Source organism: Neolamprologus multifasciatus, chromosome 23 (assembly GCF_963576455.1).
Source record: "Neolamprologus multifasciatus chromosome 23, fNeoMul1.2, whole genome shotgun sequence".
Classification (NCBI taxonomy): domain Eukaryota; kingdom Metazoa; phylum Chordata; class Actinopteri; order Cichliformes; family Cichlidae; genus Neolamprologus; species Neolamprologus multifasciatus.
This window is the reverse complement of record NC_140460.1, coordinates 9632841-9653388: the sequence shown is the minus strand read 5'-3', so window position 1 is coordinate 9653388 and position 20548 is coordinate 9632841. Positions and strand designations below refer to the sequence as shown.

Here is a 20548-nt window from a genome sequence, read left to right as displayed (position 1 = left end):
AAGGATTATTCTATTCTATTCTATTCTATTCTATTCTATTCTATTCTATTCTATGTTCTTAGTCTGTTCCTTGGCATTAGATAAATGTGTCTCTGCTTTACACCTATAAGTTTATTAATGAAGCTTGCTAACCAAGCTTAACACTCCATCTTTTCACTGACCACGGTGGCAGCCAAAACACTGACATCAAAACTTTAAAAAGTTGAGTCCTTGATCTCACAGTATCTACTTCCATGTTTCTTACTGTCTTTTTACCTATCAAACATAATGTTTACAGTTGGCTAGCTGTACATTCAAGACATTTAGAGTTGATTGAAAAAAGTAATTTCATGATGAAAGCTTTACCAGCCCTCATGACATTACACGCCTTCTTCTCACTGTTATACTTGTACTTTCGGGGCGATCGTGGCTCAAGAGTTGGGAGTTTGCCTTGTAATCGGAAGGTTGCCGGTTTGAGCCCCGGCTTGGACAGTCTCGGTCGTTGTGACCTTGGGCAAGACACTTCACCCGTTGCCTACTGGTGGTGGTCGGAGGGCCCGGTGGCGCCAGTGTCCGGCAGCCTCGCCTCTGTCAGTGCACCCCAGGGTGGCTGTGGCTACAATGTAGCTTGCCATCACCAGTGTGTGAATGTGTGTGTGAATGGGTGGATGACTGGATGTGTAAAGCGCTTTGGGGTCCTTAGGGACTAGTAAAGCGCTATACAAATACAGGCCATTTACTTTCTGTTAAGGGGAAGTTTGTCTACAACATTTTTTAAAGTCACCTTTATGACAATGTTTGGTGGGTAGTCTTGTTTCCTGGTTTATAAAACCAAGCAATAGTTTTAGTGTTACAAAGTAAACAATTCACAGGAAAAAAGGAAGGAAGAACTCATGTTTAAGTGCTGGGTTATCTTGAGTATGGTGGCAGTGGAGGGTTTGTTTTTAATGATGGTCCCCTTCCTAATTTCCTCCTAATGAAATAATTCCCATCTACCTGTAGTGATACACCACTTTTTTTGCCTGGAGTGGTGTCTGGAGATTAAATTAGAACCATCGTGTAAATCGCGAGAAAGAATATTATGAGAATGGTGAGTATGTTTTGGGTTTTTTTCCCTCAGGCAGGCAGGTTTTCAACTGAGGCTCTTGTGTCAAGCATTTGACCTCTTTGCTGGTTTTTTAGTGTCAAGGATTTTTAGGTACTCAAGAGCCACAGTCTGCTTCCATGGAAATATGGCTTGAGGGCATGTCCATCACCGCCGAAAGGGTGACCCAGAATACCCAAACACACCCTGCCCAATCGTATTAAAATTCCTCTGCATGGCACACACATTCCACTTTATTCTAGTCCATAGACGGGAAGGGTACCTGTTGCTATGAAACACCAGCCAAACACACGGGTCAGACAAGCGTGTCCGTGTCATTCCTAACATGACAGTGGTTTGCCATAAATCTGTACCGGCACGGTAATAATACTCCTGCGCAGTGGGCGTGGCTGGTGTTTGGCTCTGTGATCGCTGGTTGGAGCCCAGTCTGGCCCACACTCACAAATGGGGAGGCAACACAGGAAACTGGGGCTTCCAGTAAAAACATGTAATTAGAAACACATTGACTGGGAGCTCTGGCATGATACACCCATCAGGAAGGGAGAGACACATGCAGGCAGGGATGCACGTAGGTTTTTTTTTTTTTTTTTGGTTAAGTGATTGAAGTGGAGGACAAGATCACTGGGTCACTGGGAAAGTCCCATGAGAAAATCCAGTGTTGTAAGACTAAAATGGAAAAGCAGAGACATGGACTGTGACATGTTGTTACAGACACAAGCTTAAGAGAGCAGAGCGATAATCAAAAGCAGGGACATCTCAACACCCAATCTGACCTGTCAGCCACTTTAGTTTGATATGTGGCAGACAATAATATTCCACTGCCGAAAATCCCTACTATTACTACTGTTTACAAGATGCAATATAAATGCCACTGTATTTAAGATTGCGTCAGTATGGCCTGGAGGCCTCGCCACTAAAGAGCAGACGGTGCACAGCACGAGCTTCGCGGAGAGCGTAGGCCTCAGCGTGGCCGGGCGGCTCAGGCCATGCCCTGCATGCCCATGCGGTGAACCAAACTCCAGAGGGAAAGCCAGATAACCCGGCCACATGTGATCTGAGAATCCTCACTAACCATGCTCCCCTCGAAGCATGTCAGGAGCTCAGAGACATCCTGCAAGTTTATATTTATGTGCAGTGGAGCTAAAATGTAACTAAACACAAATACCTGGAATTAGTTAATAGTTAAAAAAAAAAAACGCACACGAGCTAAAATGTGAAGTTTACTGCAGCATACTGCAACATTTGTATGATTTCAGGAAGCCAAAGGCACATGTGGCAAGATTTACCAAGTTTGAATAACACACACAGCTCTCCCACTTCAGTACAATTCTCACAGTCATATCCTGGGATACCAGATAGCCGCTGCACAAGGACAGATGTGAGAAAGAGTCCCTACATCCACAGAGAGAAACCATCAGAGGCACTCTTTAGTGTGTGGTTTTACAGATCAGGCAAGTGGTGACTGTGGCATCAGAAAGGGAAAAAAAGACTTAATTAGCCTTCACTCCCAGCAGACTGCCAACCTAAGAATAGGGGATAGATTAACAACGAGAACTGAACACTTTTAATCAACTCTCAAAGCCTCTTTTTCCTTGTACCCACCCCCACCTTAATGTCAACAATCTACAAACACATAATTGCAAAGAGTAGAGGAAATGGATGTTTCATAGGTGATGAGGTTTTATACATTTTAAAATACAAAGGTGTGAAGTGACAATTCACAGTCTCAGAATAAACTGCTGGAAAATGGGCATTAATCAAATGGGGAGTAATTGAAGGAGCAAATGGAAGTAGATGGAAAAAACAGAAAAGAAGTGCACTTTTATTGAAATGCATGAAGTTCTGGTTTGAACAATGATTTAAAAAAAGAACAATGTAAACACATATTTTAAGGCACAAAACCCTTGGGACATTTATATGAAACCATACTCTACAAATCATTACCAGAATCAACAGAAACAGTACTTTGCATTTTTTATTTGCCCCAGATTTGGGAAACATTTGTCCAGAATCTGTGACACAGGTATGCTAACAGGCTTTAAGCACCGCTGGTTTTCATACAACAAGGTGTGGGAAACGAAGGAACTGCTCAACCCATTCCTCAAGGTAAAGATGAAGGTCACACCCAACAAATCCATCCAAAAACAGATTTCAAGAAATATGCAATAGCAATATGTTTACAGCTATCGTGTAAAAACTATTTAGGACCTATTTCAGATTTTCTAGGTATTTTCAGAACTCATATTGCTATAGCATGCTTCTAAAAAGTACAGTACATCTGAACATGTTTGGACCTGTGCCTTGTATTTTCATCTTTACATATAATCTTCCATTTAAATCAGTAAAACATGAAGTGGGTTTTTTGTGTTTATTACTTTAAATAAGACTTCTGGCCTGTGCTCTGTGTTGCTATAGGAACCATAAAGCTCAATAGAAAGTCTGCATAAAAAACAGCTGACATGGACATCTTGACACCAATCATTGTCCTGTTTTAAGGCCTGTAATTCACCATTATGGCTACTAGAGTTTGTTATTTTTGAAGCCAAAAATGACAATATTTGGGTGAAAGACTAAAGTGTTAAGTTGACATTCAAATCCATAGATTATGGATATAGATAAATTAATAAACTACTAGATTTTACTCACCAAAAGTGAAATACACTACTCTGCCACAGACCAGGCTGTGAAATGTGTCAGATAAATGCATTCAAATACTCAAAACAGCACCGACACCATAAATATGGTCAGAATCTAGTTTAGTGGCTCCATTTAGCTAAACAATTTTAGCTGAGGCCTGCAGTTTTTGTCACTTCGCTGGCTTTATTTTTCTGCCCTTGAGACCCATGCTTTGTTTTGCCTCCTGAACAAAAGGGTTTAGCCTCCAACGGGAAAATATGTAGAAAGTGTACGGTTAAAACTAAAGTGCACAGAAAAGTTTTTGGTCACAACTTGTCTTCATCACTTGGCAACTGGCCACAACTGTACAGTAAGGTATTCAGATAACAGTGGAATGGGTCATGTTGTGGCAGTATGTACAGTAACACTGGTTAGAGTTCAGAAAGACCGGAGCAGACACAGAGGCTCCGGAGGCAGATCAAACATATCTGGGATTCTGTTTGTTCAGATCTCCAAAAACAATATGGAAACAGTATGACCGAAAGAAAGTACAAATACACAGTCAATGTTTCAATTTTGAAATACTCGCCTTAATCTTTTCCATGTCCTACATGCATGTATCATTATTAGCAACATTTCTGCTATCTTTCTATCTGCATATCATCTTAGAGCACAAGACTTAAGTTTATCTGAAGAATAAGATCTCGTTTTTAGCCAGTGCTTCCTTAATTGGCTCTAACTCTCCGTTTCCCCGTGGACATTCTCCATATGGACTTTGAGGTAGTCGTTCCTGGTGAACTTCTTGTGGCACAGCTGGCACTCTGCCATCGGTCGGTTGGGGTTGTGCGTCAGCTTGTGCCTGCTGAGCATCTTCTTCAAGCTGAATGAAAGGTCGCAGACCTACAGAAAACAACAAATAGAGGATTATAGGAGTCATAATTACAGTATTTAAACACACTTTAAACATCTGTTCACTGTAGAGCCTCTGCAACAAAAATGGGACACGCACTTGGCAACAGAAATGTCTCTTTTCTCCACACTGGTAGCAGGGGGAGGGGGGGATGCACGCAACTTAACATCCATCTTAAATGAGGCATTTTACACTGTACAAATGACTTCAGGGCCCTCTATCAATCAGGATAATCCGCCAATGGCTGGCGTTCAGCTGCAGTTTAACATACAGCTTGGAGAATCGCAGCATGTGTCCTCCTCGCTCCATCTGCGAAGAACGTCAGCGCTATGAATTACATTCAGAAAATCTCACAGACAGCTTACATCTGTGGGTGAACGGCAAATATAGAAGCTATGAATGAAAACAGCAGAACCATCACATGATACCATTCCAATAGTTTATCAGGTGGACTTCCACATTTTCATTGATGCGCTATCATGTTGTCGTTTATGTTGCTCCGGCAATCTATAAATCTGCTGCTGTGTCAGGAAAAATATGTTCAGTTTTGCAAAGTGAAAGGACAGCAGCTGATGAGAGCGAGAGAGAGAGAGAGGGGCCTCCACTTCTCATGGTATCCCAGATGTTGCTTGATGCTTCGACAACATTTTAATGCTGGTTTGACAGACGCTGCATTCAGAACCCCTCCAGCTCGTCTGGAAAATGTTCCTGGGACTGTGTGATCTCTTTGTCTGACTCAAAATCCACCCCAAAATAAAATCCACATGTTATTTCTATTATTTCTAATAGTTTATATGTTGAATTATTTCTTCCAAAGCTGGGAAAAAGAATCCAGATGAACGCTTGATGTTGCCGAGAGACACGTTCCAGTGATGCTTCACCGGAGATGAATGGGATACTGATTGTGTGTCCTCAAACGACAACTGTAGATGATTCTCAGTGCATATGGGGGCATATGCTGTTTTAGAATTCAATGATGTTGTGGATAGAGGATTAGTGGCGTGTTAAAGCTCAAATGATAATTTAGGAATCCAGACTGGTGCTTTAAGCTTTGTTTGAATAAGACATGCTTGGAATCTACAGTTACGAGCTTAAAGTCCTCTGCGTGACTTCAGCGTCCACATCAAAAGTCAACAAAAACGGGATAACAGAAGTTGCATCAGTTTGAAATCTTCTGAGCTTTTGCCTTGAAGACTTTCAGCACAGGGAAAATCCATGCGAGTCGTATTATTATCATAGTTTTGGTTTTGTAGCAGTTTTAGTCAGTGTCTCTTTTTAGTTAGATCACTCACCTTATTTCTTAGTGTTGAGCTTTTTCCTTTATTTCCTGTGATTGTGTTGTTTTATTTTCTTTGTACATAGCATAAGTTTGCTCTATATTTGCTTCAACCTGAGCCCAGTGGTAGCATTTTTAGGGTCTACTGTAACAGGCCATGTTTTTGTTGAACTTTAGGCTAAAATAAATTTGCATAAGAAATAAACATTCATATTTTACAAGACTAGAATGGTTTAAATATGCATTATCAACTCCACATGGCAAACTAGTGTAAGCAACATGAAAACATGCCATGGTTTATCTTTATTATATAATGCAGGTTACTAATTCTTACTGTTTCTCATTTCATATCCCTGTAGCCATTTTTGGCAGGTGGGGATCAGACAGGCCTCTGCCGCTGACCACCACCAAATTCACCCAGCCCTTACAGCAGGTGGTGGGCCTGCAGGAGGGGAGTGTGTTTTGGACATATTGTACCATAAGAAGACTCCTGGGCAGACTCCAGACACACCCGAGAGATTATGTCTCTCAGCTGGTTTGGAAATGCCTCGGTGCTCTACCAGAAGAGCTGGAGGAGGTGGCAGGAGAGTAGGAGATCTAGGAATCTCTGCTTAGACTGCCCGGATAAGTTGCAGAACTGCAGCTGTGATCTGAAGTTTACAGACACGCCAAGACCTTTTAACTTCTTGATAGTACCAACACTTGGAACCATGGGATAGTCTCACGTTTAAGGAGAACTGTCTCTTGGAGCCATTTCTAAACAACTGCAGATTCCAAGATCAAGAGTTCAAATAAATGTATTTAAATACAAGTTGTTCAAATGTGTCACCTCTTTTTCAAGGTCTGGAAGAAAACTGAAAGTGTCACCCTCAGATGAGAGGAAACTGGTTAGGATGTTCAGGAACAATACAGGAACTACCAAGGCTCAAGTGTGCTGGAAACTGCTGGAACAGCAGCAACACTATCCACAGTAAAATAAGTTTAAATCTCCATGGACTGAGCAAGTGCCCACCAAGACTTCAAGCTCAACTGAAACTCGCAGCTGCCCACATGGGCATGCCTTCTGAAGAAAATATGGCCAGACAACACAAAGATTGAGCTATTTGCCAACAATGATAAGAGGTATGCTTGGAGGAGTAAAGTTAAGCTTTCAAACATAAGATTACCGTACCAACATTCAAGCATGGTGGTGGTAGCATCATGCTCCCAATCTGTTTGGCAACCAGTGGTCCTGGGACATTGTACAAAGTGAACGGAATAATGAAGAAGAGGAACTAGCTCAAAATTCTACAACTTCACCTCGACTAGACTTGGAAAACAGGACAACGATCCCAAACAGACATCAAAACTGTATAAATCAGGCTAACTTTAAGCCTCAATCTCAACCCAACTAAAAATTGGTGTGTTATGCTTAAAAGCAGAGTCTATGCCAGGATACAGCCAGTTTAAATGACTTAGTGGTCAAATATTCAGCCAAAATTCTGCCAGAAGTTTGTTAATGGCTAACAAAACTGTCTTGCTAAAGGGCATTTAACCAAATATTAGAGGGGATGTATTGCAGTCTGCATCTATACTTTTGACCCTGTGTGGATTAATTAAAATCCCCAATAAATTCAAATTTGTTTTTTAGTAATTAAAAATATATGCTGTATAATCATTCCACCCTGGAGAAAGCACAGTTCAAAGAAGTCATTAAAAGCCCCAAATTAACATGACATCCAGGCTCGTGATGAGTGTATGGAAACTTCAGACCACAACTGTGGATGGATGGATGAATGATTTGCTGACGCTTGCTAAAGCAGTGACGCAAGCCCTTTGTTTCTCTGCCGTGGCTGTCACATGATCCTACTGATATGTCTCTGTCACCTAATCCTCTTACTGTTTTGTGTATGTTTATATTTATGTACCAAGTTGCTGCACTTTTTAATACATCAAAGTCATATTGATGGCTCCATTGTGAAGGTAATGTGAAGGTAATGAAAGCAAAGAAAATAGGGAGTTAAGGGAGTTGTCACATGGGAAAATGGACCTGCTTGATGAGTCTGTGAAGATTTGTGTCATGATTTCGCTTTCAGAGTTAAATTCCTAATTTTGAAAAAAGGCATTTTCAGCTCCTGTTTGTTATGTACTGATGAATAAACAGGAAACAGTAACTGCTTTTCATACTGAAATCCCTTGAAAACCTCACAATTATTAGGCAAGTTTTAAATAACATCTCTTTTTCTGTGATTTCAAAGAGACTTATGTATATTTATTCACGATAGACATGAGAGATAATGATGTTCTTGGAAAGTGTTAGTCACACTAAACCAAAAAAATATGTGTAGCATCTGTGTGTACAGATTGGACTGTTATGACTAGAAGCGGCTTACATGAATGAGTGTCTCTGTGACCAGGTCAAATCAACAGAAAAAGCTCCAACAAAATAACTTTCTTTTCAAAGTCTGTAAACCGTTGCTTTGGAATAAAAAAGCAAGTGGCTTTATAAATGAAAAACAGAAAATGCAAAATTGGACAAAAACAAAAGCAGGGAGAAAATTTTTCCAAACACTAAAAACAAATTCTGTCGCGTGTTCTCTCCTCAATCTCTGAGAATAATTATTACTCCTGCAGCATTATAAGCAGAGAGTAATTTCTCCCTCTGATCCTCTAAATGTGTTTATGTGAATCAGCCCACTGGGCCCCTCTAAAGAAGAAAGATCGCTATCCGCCTCTAAGTGAGCCCCAACTCTTCCACACATCTGGCCCTATGCCAGTAAAACAAGAAAGAACAGACAGTGGTTGATGGTACGGAGGACCAAAACCGCCAAAATGTTTTAAAAAGACCAATAAATTGTTTAAAATGTAATAAAATTAAGAATTAGATATGACATAAATTGATATTTCTGCTTTAACTTGTTTTTTGGGAAAATAAATGTTGTAATAACTCCCCCATTTATTTTCTTTTTGAGTAAATTTCCTTTGTATTTATTTTTATTAGTTTTCCATTTCTGTTGTGATGCTCGCATCGGGCAACCAATAGACACAAAGTTGAAATAAATGATGAATAATTAGTTGAATTTATTTTTCTTTTAATTCTTTAGGCACATTTATAGCTATAATTAATTTACTGAGTCAATTTATTGGGTCAATTTGTATATTTTAGGCCGTTGCAGTGTTCCACAGAGCTGCGCACTCACATCGCATTGAAAAGGCTTCTCTCCTGTGTGAGTCCTCATGTGCTCGTCCAGTCCTCGTTTCTGACTGAAGGCCTTGTTGCACTCGCTGCATTTATACGGCTTCTCCTGCAGTGAAAAACACACAAAGGCACACATTTAAAGAGGGCACTTTGTCTGTCAGTGTACAGCAGAAAAATACATTAAACAATAATTCACCAGCTTTGGTCGCATATGGACAAAATCTGGAGGGAAAAGTGTAATGACAGACATATGTACAAACAGGCATGCACAGCACAGTGGAAAACACAATAAGATGTGGAAACACATACATTCACCTTCACGCACTGATGTTTTCTCACTTCACACCACAGCGGTCTCCCTGTGCGTTTATGAAGATATGAAATGAAAGATTGCACAGTGCCTGCAGTAGAGAGGAAATGAGCACCATAGAGGCCATCAAAAACACATGGATTCCTCAAAAGAGAAAGGAAAACAAAGGAGAGAAAATCTCTTTGAACGCGTATCAGTGCACTGGCACTCTGGGGCTGTAGAATATCACTCCTGCGTCTCCACACCTCATCGGTTTACCGAAGAACATTTCCTCTACGCCTTTCGGAGGCCTGTTTCACTGTCAGTCAAAGCAGCTATCTCACAGTGGGTGTGTTCACAAAAATCTCCCAAGTATGCCTGTGTGTGTATGTACAGTCGAACGGTAGGCGTGTGCTCCCCACTTCGAGGGGAAACGGCGGTGACACCTAAAAGACTTGAAGAGAAATAAGACGCATGTAGATAGCGAGGAGCTGTTTCCCAGTGTCACTCTTTGGAAAGCTGTTTTTGACGAGTCTGGCTGATAGCAGCGACTCTACCCATTTAAAGCTTAGTTGTCATGGGAACAGGGTGAATGCAGGAAGTTAGGGTCCTGGGAAAGGCACTATCATGTGGGCGGGGCAAGGAGCGCCCAATGACACAGGACACAAAAGGAGGTAAAGATCAGGTCCGCTGCATGAGCGGCTTTAAGTATGCAACAGTTTGTGTGAATGTGACTGAATAAAAGGGACGATAAAGCTGGGTCTGTGTGTGTGTGTGTGTGTGTGTGTGTGTGTGTGTGGGCGAGAGACCGCCGTCTCAAGGAAACAAACTCTGTCTTGATCAGTGTGATGCAAATTTCCACTTAAACCTGCAGCCATAACAAGTTCACTTCTTTTTCCATCAGGGGAGGAGGGTTCTTCTATGAAAGACTGAAAAGGTCAGTGTTCAAAGGTCCCGAAACACATGGATGGACTTAGGTGATGTGGTGTACCCAGAATGCATCACTACGACCCCGGTAACATCGAACATCTGTACCTGGTGGCCTTCACCTTTCAGCAGCTGTTCCCCCTTTGACATCTGACCTGGCCATTCTTCTGGATCTGACCACTCTCCAAAAAAGTGCACATCTATACATGCAAGGATGGAGTCTCGTTTAATTACTCCGACAGAGCACATCTTCTCGTATGACATTTGAAAAGCTGGTATTTGTAAAGCAGCATGCCAATGGCACGTTGTTGTACTCTATTAGGCTTCAGGCTCCAACCAGATATCAACAAACAGCCCATTGTAGGTTTGAATGGTTTTCAGACATGCTAGCAGCACGGCTCCAAGCTGTGTCAGTCTGCCAGTCTGTCTGCTTGGTTGTTTTTTTCCTCTCCTTTGATCGAGAACGGAATATCTTAACAAATACTGGATGGAGTGCCGTGTTCTTTTGTGCAAACATGCGCTGTCCTTTTTTGTCTAGAACCACAACAAGATTGTATTATTGTGGTTCACAGTGAAATGCCAAAAACAAGAAATCTCACTCGGGCCTTTATGATATTATGGCTTTAATCAATATTAGTCGGTCCAAAAAATTTGCAAAGGTGCAGTGTCAGCTTTGAGAATGTGCAAAAACTGAATTGATTAAGATGTTGCCCAGAAAACAAGGAGAAACTGAATGTATTCAACATCGTTCATTTTGTGGTTTAACGTAAAATTGTTTTAATTATAAAGGTGGTGACATTATCAAAATGACAAGCATAATAACAAAAGTGTGTTTACCAGACATATCCCAACAGGTCTCTTATTAACACAACCTGAAAGCTACAAATGTAATGTTATCTACACACTTTTTTCTTGTGTCTGTTTTTATGTTAATTGTCTTAACTTAATACTTTTATTAGAAATTACAGTCTTGGGCTAAAACATTTAAAAACGTCCTTTCTTGGAAAAAAAACTTGAGAAGAACATCCCACCTTATTTAAAGAGGACCAATGATGCAGCTCTAGCTTTTTCTTGATCTCTACTAGAGTAGCTTTGCATGATTAATTATTAAAGTTATTCTTTATTTATCTTTTGAATGGAAGATGAATCCGAAAGATAAATAATTCAGAACCAGGACACGCTGGAGAAATTATATCTCTTAGCTGGCTTGAGAGTGCCTGAGTGTAGCTCCTGGATGAGCTGGAGGAGATGTCCAAGGAGAGAAAGGTTGAGACCTGCACTGTTAGTGGATGGATGAATGTGTGTATGAATGAATGACTAATTGAGCTTGATGCACCCACTCAGGTCATCCGCTATCTTAAACAAACAGTTTTAACTCAACTCCATTTAATTTTATACATTTTTAATTCTATCGATTTTTTTAATGTACTGTATTTTTCAGACCACAAGGCACACCGGATCATAAAGCGTACTGTTGATGAACGTCTGTCTGTTTTCATACACTAGATTATAAGGCACATTAAATGAAACAAAACAGTCAGATAAGTCAAACTTTACTCAACTCATTCTTCTTGCTTCCTCCACTTCCGTACCATTGATTCATTAATGTTGAATTCTCTCGCAGCTGCTCTATTTCCATGTACTTGCAGTATATTAATGACTAACCTCATATTGTGTATGGATGATCTCAGTTGTTGTCCTGACTGCAGTTTGGTCCGTTTACAGCATACTCCACGAGGCTCCTGACTACGGTAGCTGTAATGCTACGACAACCCATCAAGTGGTGCAGCTTCATAGCTTACCAAAGTCGTACTAAAACATTTTTTGACAGATTTTTGAGTGTTATGTACCACATAAAATCGGCAGCCAGAATTCATGCATAAGGCGCACCGGATTATAAAGCGGACTGTCAATTTTTGAGAAAATGAAAGGATTTTAAGTGCGCCTTATAATGCGGAAAATACGGTATAGAACGCCTAATCACAGCAGCAGTTGCTTCGAGGCACTTTATATTATAAGATAATAATATGAGATTATATTATAACAATAATGTTAGTTCCATTATTATTTAATATGTATTTATTATTAAGTAATAATAAATTAATTAGAGCTATCTTTTTTCCTTTAACATCATACAGAGCCAGAAAAAGCCGTCTAAAACCGAGAGCTTGTCTCACATTAATTAACTGTACATTTGAAGACCTCACTTTTTGAAACTTGGCCATGTTTAGTATGAACATACACACTGGCACAATACATATTAACAGAAACTAAAGAAAGGCATAATAGATCACCTCTGAGACTCACGCATGAATCAGGTAGAGCTTTTGCCTTTTGGGAAACAGTGAAAGGGGTTAATTTCATGAGTAAACCTTAGTGTGACACATTAGTCTTATTAAACTTACATATAAAGCATTAGCATTTAGAAAATAGGAAACTGGGGAATTGGAAATTCTATTCCATATGGCTGAAATATGACTGGCTAATGTTTCTGTAACCACAGAACAAACAGCCATATCAGTTTTTATTGAAGATCATAATTGTTTTAAAAATCCTTTAACCTCCAAAATATCGTCATCAGACGTGTTCCATTTTGGTTTGCAGATGATGTGGTTTGCGGTATAAACACAAATCACACAATCTCCAGTCACATCCATCTCACATCATCTGTACATTAACAGTGAGCTGCAGCTCCTTCAGCCAAATGACATTAATTTTTCTCAACAGTGACTTCATCTGCCTCTGCTGTGTGTAACTGTTCAGCCCATTTCTCCGAGCACTGTGAGCGAAGGCAGATCGGGGACGCTGGGAACAAAACATCAGTCAGTTTAATCAGCTGCACGCTACAAAATCATACCTGCATGTTCTTACGGAGTCACAGCAACCTGGGCAGGTTACCTTCATTATCGGCACAGTGTAACAGAGCGATGTGCTCTGGACAGCATTAAAGAAGAACAAATCTTTGAAATTAACTATGCTGACAGGCTTCGATTGTCACAGTCAGAGTTGTATAAACTGATGATGGAAGTCTATGATGAAACGCATATTAGGTCTCATTCGTCAAAAGTGACACTAACGCACACATCCAGATGGTTACAAAGAGCGCATGGAAAGTGTCGCTTTGGCAGAGAACTTTAGTGGGTTGAGAAATGACGCAGGAAAATGAGCCGTGTCCCAGCACAGGAAATGACCTCATGACATTTAGAGGGAAGCCTACCTTTTCTTTTCCCCATCCCAAACATGGCCTCATTTTGCAATTACATGTTCACACCATAAAACAAATGCTTGTTATGAATTTTCTACATCCTCAAACAGCTGTGTCTGCTTATAATGAAGTAAAAAAATATCTCTGAATGTGTTCAAAGCAAAGTGCAAGCATTTATTTTCCAATTCTCTCCCCTGTCTTCACTACACCACTGCTGCCTTTTTATCCATAGGCTTTACTGGACAAATTATGAAACCGGTGGTTATTGCCTTAGAATTAAATTTACTGGGAAAGTCACATATGTTAGACACGGAGTTCTCACACTCTATCTTGCATTAGGCAAGGTGTGTGAGATTTAATTCCTTCTTCACGCAAACGCTGCACTTTACACAGTGGTACACAAAAGAAAAACCCAAAGTGTGCGCTCAAGGTAACCGTGGAACAGAGCCGGCATCCCATTCACTCTTTCTGTGTCTGCACCTATTCACTGTCTTATCATCCTTTATCTAATCCGTCTGAATTATGCATGGCAGGTCAAATGTCTATTAAGCAGACATCACATATGCTGATCTATTTACTTTTTGAGGTCAAAAAGAATAGTACCAGCCACCTGGTTGGCTTGTTAATGATATCAGTGAACCTAAAAAAAACCTCACAGACAGACAGTCTCTAGACTCATTATGTCTTCTGTAGAATGGCGAACCACTGACAGAGGTGTAATTATGCGTTAACTGGCAGCAGACAATGGCCTGACAAAGGCTACGTTCACACTGTAGGCGAAAGCGCATCAAATCCGATTTTTTTGACCCTATGCGACCCATATCCGATCATGGTATGACAGTGTGAACGGCACAAATCCAATATTTTTAAATCCGATCTGGGTCACTTTCGTATGTGGTACTGAATCCGATACATATCCGATGTTTTAGAAAGCGACTGCTGTTTGAATGGTTATGTCGCATTAAATCCGACAGACGCTAATTATAAGCGCCGGAGAAGACATCGCGAACGCTTCCTGGCCATCCCGTGTAGATGTTAGTGAAACTGTTGGGAAGACAACGTGAACATTTTATTTGTACTGTATTATCTGCAGATTCTGACAGAAATCAGCAACTATCCTTTGAAGCACCGCTCCTCTCTAAAACAGCAATAGGGATAATTATTAGGTTATTTCGATTATTATGTAAATAACAAAATAACTTAAAGCAAAAATTGGGAAACGTAAAGTCCGAAGTCTTTATTTTAAGGGCCATCAGTCAAACAATACTGTTTGCTCTGGGTCTAAACAGAGCGCGTTGTGAGTGACGTCTTCTTTTGCGCATGCGGGCCGCTTTGAGCGTTCACACTAGAGCGCGTTTGCTGTCGCATTTTATTTGTAGTGTGAACAAGCAGACAAAAAAAATCGGATTTGATCAAAAAATCGGAATTGAGCATTAAGACCTGCAGTGTGAACGTAGCCAAAATCTAGCAAAGAAAGAATGTCAAGGTGTCTGATGGCCGGATGTGGAGCCACACGACTCTGAAGTTGGGCAAAAGATTTGCTCTGGGATGCAGCACTAAAATATACAGCAAGTGCTAACTGGGCCAACCAAGTGCAGCTTTTTCATGGAAATTTTTCTCTGGCCAACTTTGAGACAAACGACCACTGTTTCAAAACTACAGTGGAACCCCGACTTACGAAATTAACTCGTTCCCGAGGGTCTTTTGTAAGGCAAAGCACCCATCGCGCCTTTTGAGTGAACGATAGGCTATAGGCTAATTGCTACCTGCAACAACAATACGTCGTTCAAGTGGAACAGCAAAGCGCAAGTACGAAAGCCAAGGGGTTGTCACATGATTCGGAAGGCATTCTGGGCATTCTGGACTCAGACAATCAGAGCCAGCGGATTTCGTTACGCGGGCATTTTGCCGTAACACGGGCAGAAATATTGCTGTTAAGTGCCTTCGTAACTTGAATTTTTCATTAAATGGGGTCTTTGTAAGTTGGGTTTCCACTGTATCACTAAATATAGACGGTATAAAAGGTAGGCATAGAGATGGTGGCTTCTCAGAATTAACATTCGGTTTCTGCCATGTTGGTTTTATTTTGTTACCTTATAGGCTAGAATGCTAATTTATCATTTACCGCTAGCTAACTTCGTTAGCAAGCTGCATTCATCAACTATGCAGGTACAACTCACACGCACACATATCAACTACTAACTAACAGGCTGATAAAACTGCACAATCTAGGGTGACTGGATCTTACAAACTAAAATGTTCGTCAAACACTGTTTGTGTGGGACAAAGTTGGACACATCAACAAGGCTGAAAGAGTCTGAAATGTTCATACCTAACCTAAAAAAACCCAATAATTTTTCCATTTTACCAGACAGTCCAAATACATCATTGCTGCTTTTCTGTTTAATAACACTTTTTGGTTTCAGTTTGAAAGTATCCATAGACTGACGCACCTTTTTTGAGCCATATCTAAGAATTTTATCCAATTATGACACACATATCCCTAGTCTCCTCACACAGTGCTTTCCCTTGTGTAAAACTGAAAAATAACTTGTTTCCACTATATTCAACAAAATCTACACAGCTTTTTTGGTTATTTGGACATTTCCTTGGTGGCATTAGACAGACTAACTTTCTGACTATAATAAAAGTACTGGCAGTCTGTAGTACCCCTCAGCCTCCTAGTAGATGCACCTATAGTATAAACTTCCAAATTCGAGGTCACTTTCTTCTCGAGATGCTGCATTCACAAGATTTTGAGAAAACTTTGTATCTGACCTTAAAGTTGAGTTCATTGAGATTCAAACGTGTCTAACATTTTTAGCTGATACACCTAATGTATCAATTTAAAACTTCTATGTTGCTTTTTTGCCCAACAGGGTGACAGCTGAGGGGTAAAAAGCTTTCCCTTTATAGGTAAAAGCCAGACTTTAGAAAAGTGAATGTGCTGTAGAATGTCCCACATTTGAGAAAATTGGGGGGGGGATTGTCTCAAAATGTTGGATGGGAGACTAGGAATAAAGATGCTGTGTGATCCCATATAAAGAAGGACATCTTTTGTTTGTGCCAGCCAGATATTAGTCAGGCAAGGCAAAACAATACACGCAAACAAGGTTAAGGTCTGGAAACCGCTCTTTGGGCATCGCCATAATTCATCCACAATAGTCAGCTTTCGTCTGGGACAGCCAAGAGTATAACAGCTTCATTTCGTGTACAATGGTTAGTATTAACGAACAATACAAAACTAGGAAAGACAGGAAAGAAAAATTCAGTAAGAAATGGAAAAACTTACACGAGTGTGTGTGCGGATGTGCATCTTCAGGCCATCGTTCTTGCTAAATGCTTTGTCACAGTAAGGACACTGATATGGGCGCTCACCTAGGAAAGGAACACCATAATACATCATATATGTATATGAATTTGATATGGCATCACAGAGGAGTAAACAGTTTTTGAAACTCGTACGTATATCAGTAAGGCATCACTTGTAAAGAACCCCACAAAGAAAATATGAAAGAACACGTATGCTGCTCACTTTAAGGCTAGCGCTAGCAGCACAGAGGTCGGGAGCTACAGCTACCATCAGTGCAAGAACTAGTGCAGTTAGTTCTTGCACATGCAAATAAATGGCATGAAAGTAACTACTTTGTGTACAGCTGCTGGCGCCATCAAACATGTGACTAATCAGGCCCACTGCATGGCTTTGGAAACTGTGAAAACTACAGTGGAGTCATCACAGACATCGACAGGTTCATTTGCCTAACTTTTGATTGATTTTAGCTGACAGGAGTAGAGTAGCACCAGGTGTTGTCTTCTCATGCTGTAGCCCATGTGCGTCTAGGTTAAATATGCTATTTATTTGAAGCTCTTCTGCATACCTTGATTGTAACGTGGTTATTTCAGTTGCTGTTACCTGGCTATTAGCTAAAAGCAGTCTAACCATTCTTCCTCTGAAATCTGAAATCAAGAAGGCATTTTCACCCAGATATTTAGTCTTTTTTAGACTATTCTCTGTAAACCCTAAAGATGATTTACGGTAAAATTCGTAGTAGATCAGCAGATTCTGAAATACTCAGACACCAAACAGCCATGTCATGTTTATCCTCCTAAGACCCCAACTCTTACATAGCATGCATTTTTAAATTCTCTTTGCTATTTGGGCTGTTTGGGACCTGATGAATGTAAAAACAAAGAATTTCCAGATTTTTTTTTTTACCTGATTTTTGTCTCTGAGAAAAATGAGATCCACATAAGAGGACATTCATTTGAAATTTCGATAGAACAGTGGCAGTAAAATGTCCTCGTAAGTGGATATCAGGCCGTTGTAGAGCAAAATTTAGTATTTTGGTCTAGTGTAACAAATGTGGACATCCCAAAATGTGATGTCCACATTTGTGAATGCCAGGTCCTAGAAGGTTAAAATCATTTAAATCACTTTTTCCCATTCTGACCATTTCTCGACGCTGGGTTTGATGTCTAAAACTACCCCTGCTTATTCATATATTCTGCTGCCTTTGTCTTATTCAGTAAACTGTGTTTTTGTCCTGCCCCAATACAAATTTGACCTGGTTACTGGTGAAGAACTTCTCATTCATTGTGATGCACACTGTCTTTCCACTGCAGAGCTAAAGCTTGTGTTGGCTCGCTATCTTAGCTTCAACTGGCCAACCGTTTAGGAGCACATCACAGGCAATGTGGCTTCTCTTGGTTGGATCAAAAACATTCAAGCCAACCTCCTGCAGATCCTATCTGAGCGCACACCGCTGATGACAAAGAGAAAGTGACAAGCTGTCAGTCAAACGGTTCACTGACACATGGATCTGTTTACCTTGCACTGATCGACGGGCCAGATAAGAGTCTTAGAATGGATTTCTAATCTATAGAAGAGATATGAGGTAACCTATAGGACGGTGCTGAAATTAAAGATTCTGACAGGATAATGCAGTACAAAAACTGACAAAAAATGCAGGTTCCATTATTGCCTAATTTAATTCATACTCTGCAAACTAAACATTAAATTCACCCCTATGTCTAGAAAACAGATACATCAGGAAATCACAGTGATCTAGATGTTTTTTTCTCCATGGGAAACTTAACGAATCTTGGCTGAATTTATATTATATAGATATATATATAGATATTTCTGCCTGCAAGTGCTCACTATTTAATGAAACGCTATCAAAAACAGATACCTAAAGCTACACATTTGTTGTTCATTTCTTCACTACAAGCATCTAATTTCTTATCAGCTTCACAGTAATCTCTCTTTAGTGAATAATTGTTGAACAGGCAAGCAAGGAATTTTATTGATGGGGGAGATGTTTTACCCCTTTAAGTAATAAGGTTAATTAGCCGTGTTTCCGTGGGATTCAAAATGCAGAGATGCTTATTAAATCAGAAAATCCATCTCGGGAATAGAAGAGTAATATTATCCTACCGCTATAAACAGGACTGTGTTGGGGTGATTTTGTGCTTCTGTTTCTAGCATTAGGTCCATCTCTGTTTCAACAACCATGATATGAAAGCTTGGGCAAAGTACAGCAATTTTTTTATAATATTTTCTAAAGACTAAGTTACAAAAACAGAAGGTCGAAGGCTTTATTATTAACACATCCTACAAAGCCTGCATCTTTCAACATTAAAGCTACAGGAGCGGTCATGTGCCAAACATACAAATTGGGCTCTAAACACACCATAACCCCACCCACCCATCCGCAAGAGGGCTTTAAAGAGGCATGGGGAAGAGCGCAATACAACGTGTAACCTCAGGTTGGTGTGCAAAGAATTTACGTGACATATGTGAACTGATTACACGTACTGAAACATGTGCATGAGGGCAGCTCAGCATTTTGTCCCAAAATCCCCTTCTGAGCAATTTCAGCCTCTAGGAGGCCTTTTGTTGACAAACAGGAAAATCTGAATCCCAGATGTGTTTTCAGACAAACCCTATGTCTTATGTAGCATGTGTGGTATCAGGTTAAGGCCCAGCGCTAGCCTTGGGGAGTCCTGGGGAAGGCATTAGTGTGCTAATAGCACCAGAGCATAGAGTGCTAGTGTACTCTGCAGCTTGGATCACATCCCTCCCAGGAGCTGGCTATTGTCAGCAAATATACAGCACAGACAACCACACCCTGCTAACACTGAGCGTTGCTACAAGTGCATACCAATTCACCTACTTAACCTATACATGGTTTGGTTCTGAACATGTGTGTTTCATCAAGAAACTACAAACAGATTAATTGATGGTATCCAATATTTTAAAAAGAGGTCAGTAATAAATATGGTCTCTTCAAACACCCTACTTAAAATCAGTTCTGTTCAACAGTCAAGGCTTTTCCAGGGTTTCAGTCTGATTGGACTAAAACAAGAACCCCTCAATCTCTTAGCGGAACAGGAAATAAACAAATGCTACTTGGAAACCAAAGCAGTAACTTTGGAACATTGGTCTCTATTATTCAGCGTCTGTTCTGCCGAGTGTTACTGTAACTAGAAACCCTCCACTTATTCTCCAGATTGAGCCAGATTGTTTGGGGATTATGAGGGGTGGCTGCAGCACTGAGCCAGGGCTTTATGTGTGTGGAGATGGTAACTGATTTAGCATGTGCTGAAACAGTACACCATCTCTTTGACCCTGGGTGTCTCCCCCAGCCCCCTGCTGTGGCCCTCACACTCCTTGTCTGCTAATCGATCCGTTTGGCACCCCTCGTGCGTTGTATATGTGTGCGCATACGGCCGTGTATCTGGTTAGCAGATGGTGGGCTTTGTCGTTTTGCCTGCCGCACGGCGTTCGTGTTATGGAGAATGCTTTGTAGCTTTGGGGCTCCAGTCTGAAAGACATTAGCGCTGTCCATCAGAAATTAATTCTTGGCTTCCTCCAGTTTGGGGGAGACAGTGGCCCTCCGCTGTCCTTCTCTCCGCTCTGTGCCACATGCCGACAGGGGCCAGGGAGGTAACGTGATATCAGTGTGTTAAAGATGATAAGAGATTGCCTTTGATGAGCCATAGGAACGTCCAACAACGTTTACACTTGACCTTTCCATTATAGCAAAGGGCTCAGAAGTTT

At 40.6% G+C, this 20548-nt stretch overlaps 1 protein-coding gene across 2 annotated transcripts in view; it reads right to left on the bottom strand.

Annotated features, from left to right (window-relative positions):
- Positions 1 to 245: 245 nt before the first annotated feature.
- The window catches only part of prdm5 (PR domain containing 5), a 46780-nt gene continuing 26477 nt past the window's right edge, over positions 246 to 20548 (bottom strand). The window contains exons 14-16 of one of the 2 annotated variants that reach the window (XM_085151551.1): positions 16778 to 16863; positions 9066 to 9170; positions 246 to 4600 (exon numbers count right to left, since the gene is read on the bottom strand). In XM_085151551.1, coding sequence (XP_085007677.1) covers positions 4436 to 4600; positions 9066 to 9170; positions 16778 to 16863 — 356 coding nt within the window. In that variant the 3' untranslated portion in view covers positions 246 to 4435. The remainder of the gene's footprint in view (positions 4601 to 9065; positions 9171 to 16777; positions 16864 to 20548) is intronic. The other variant, XR_014872392.1, reaches the window with a different exon arrangement.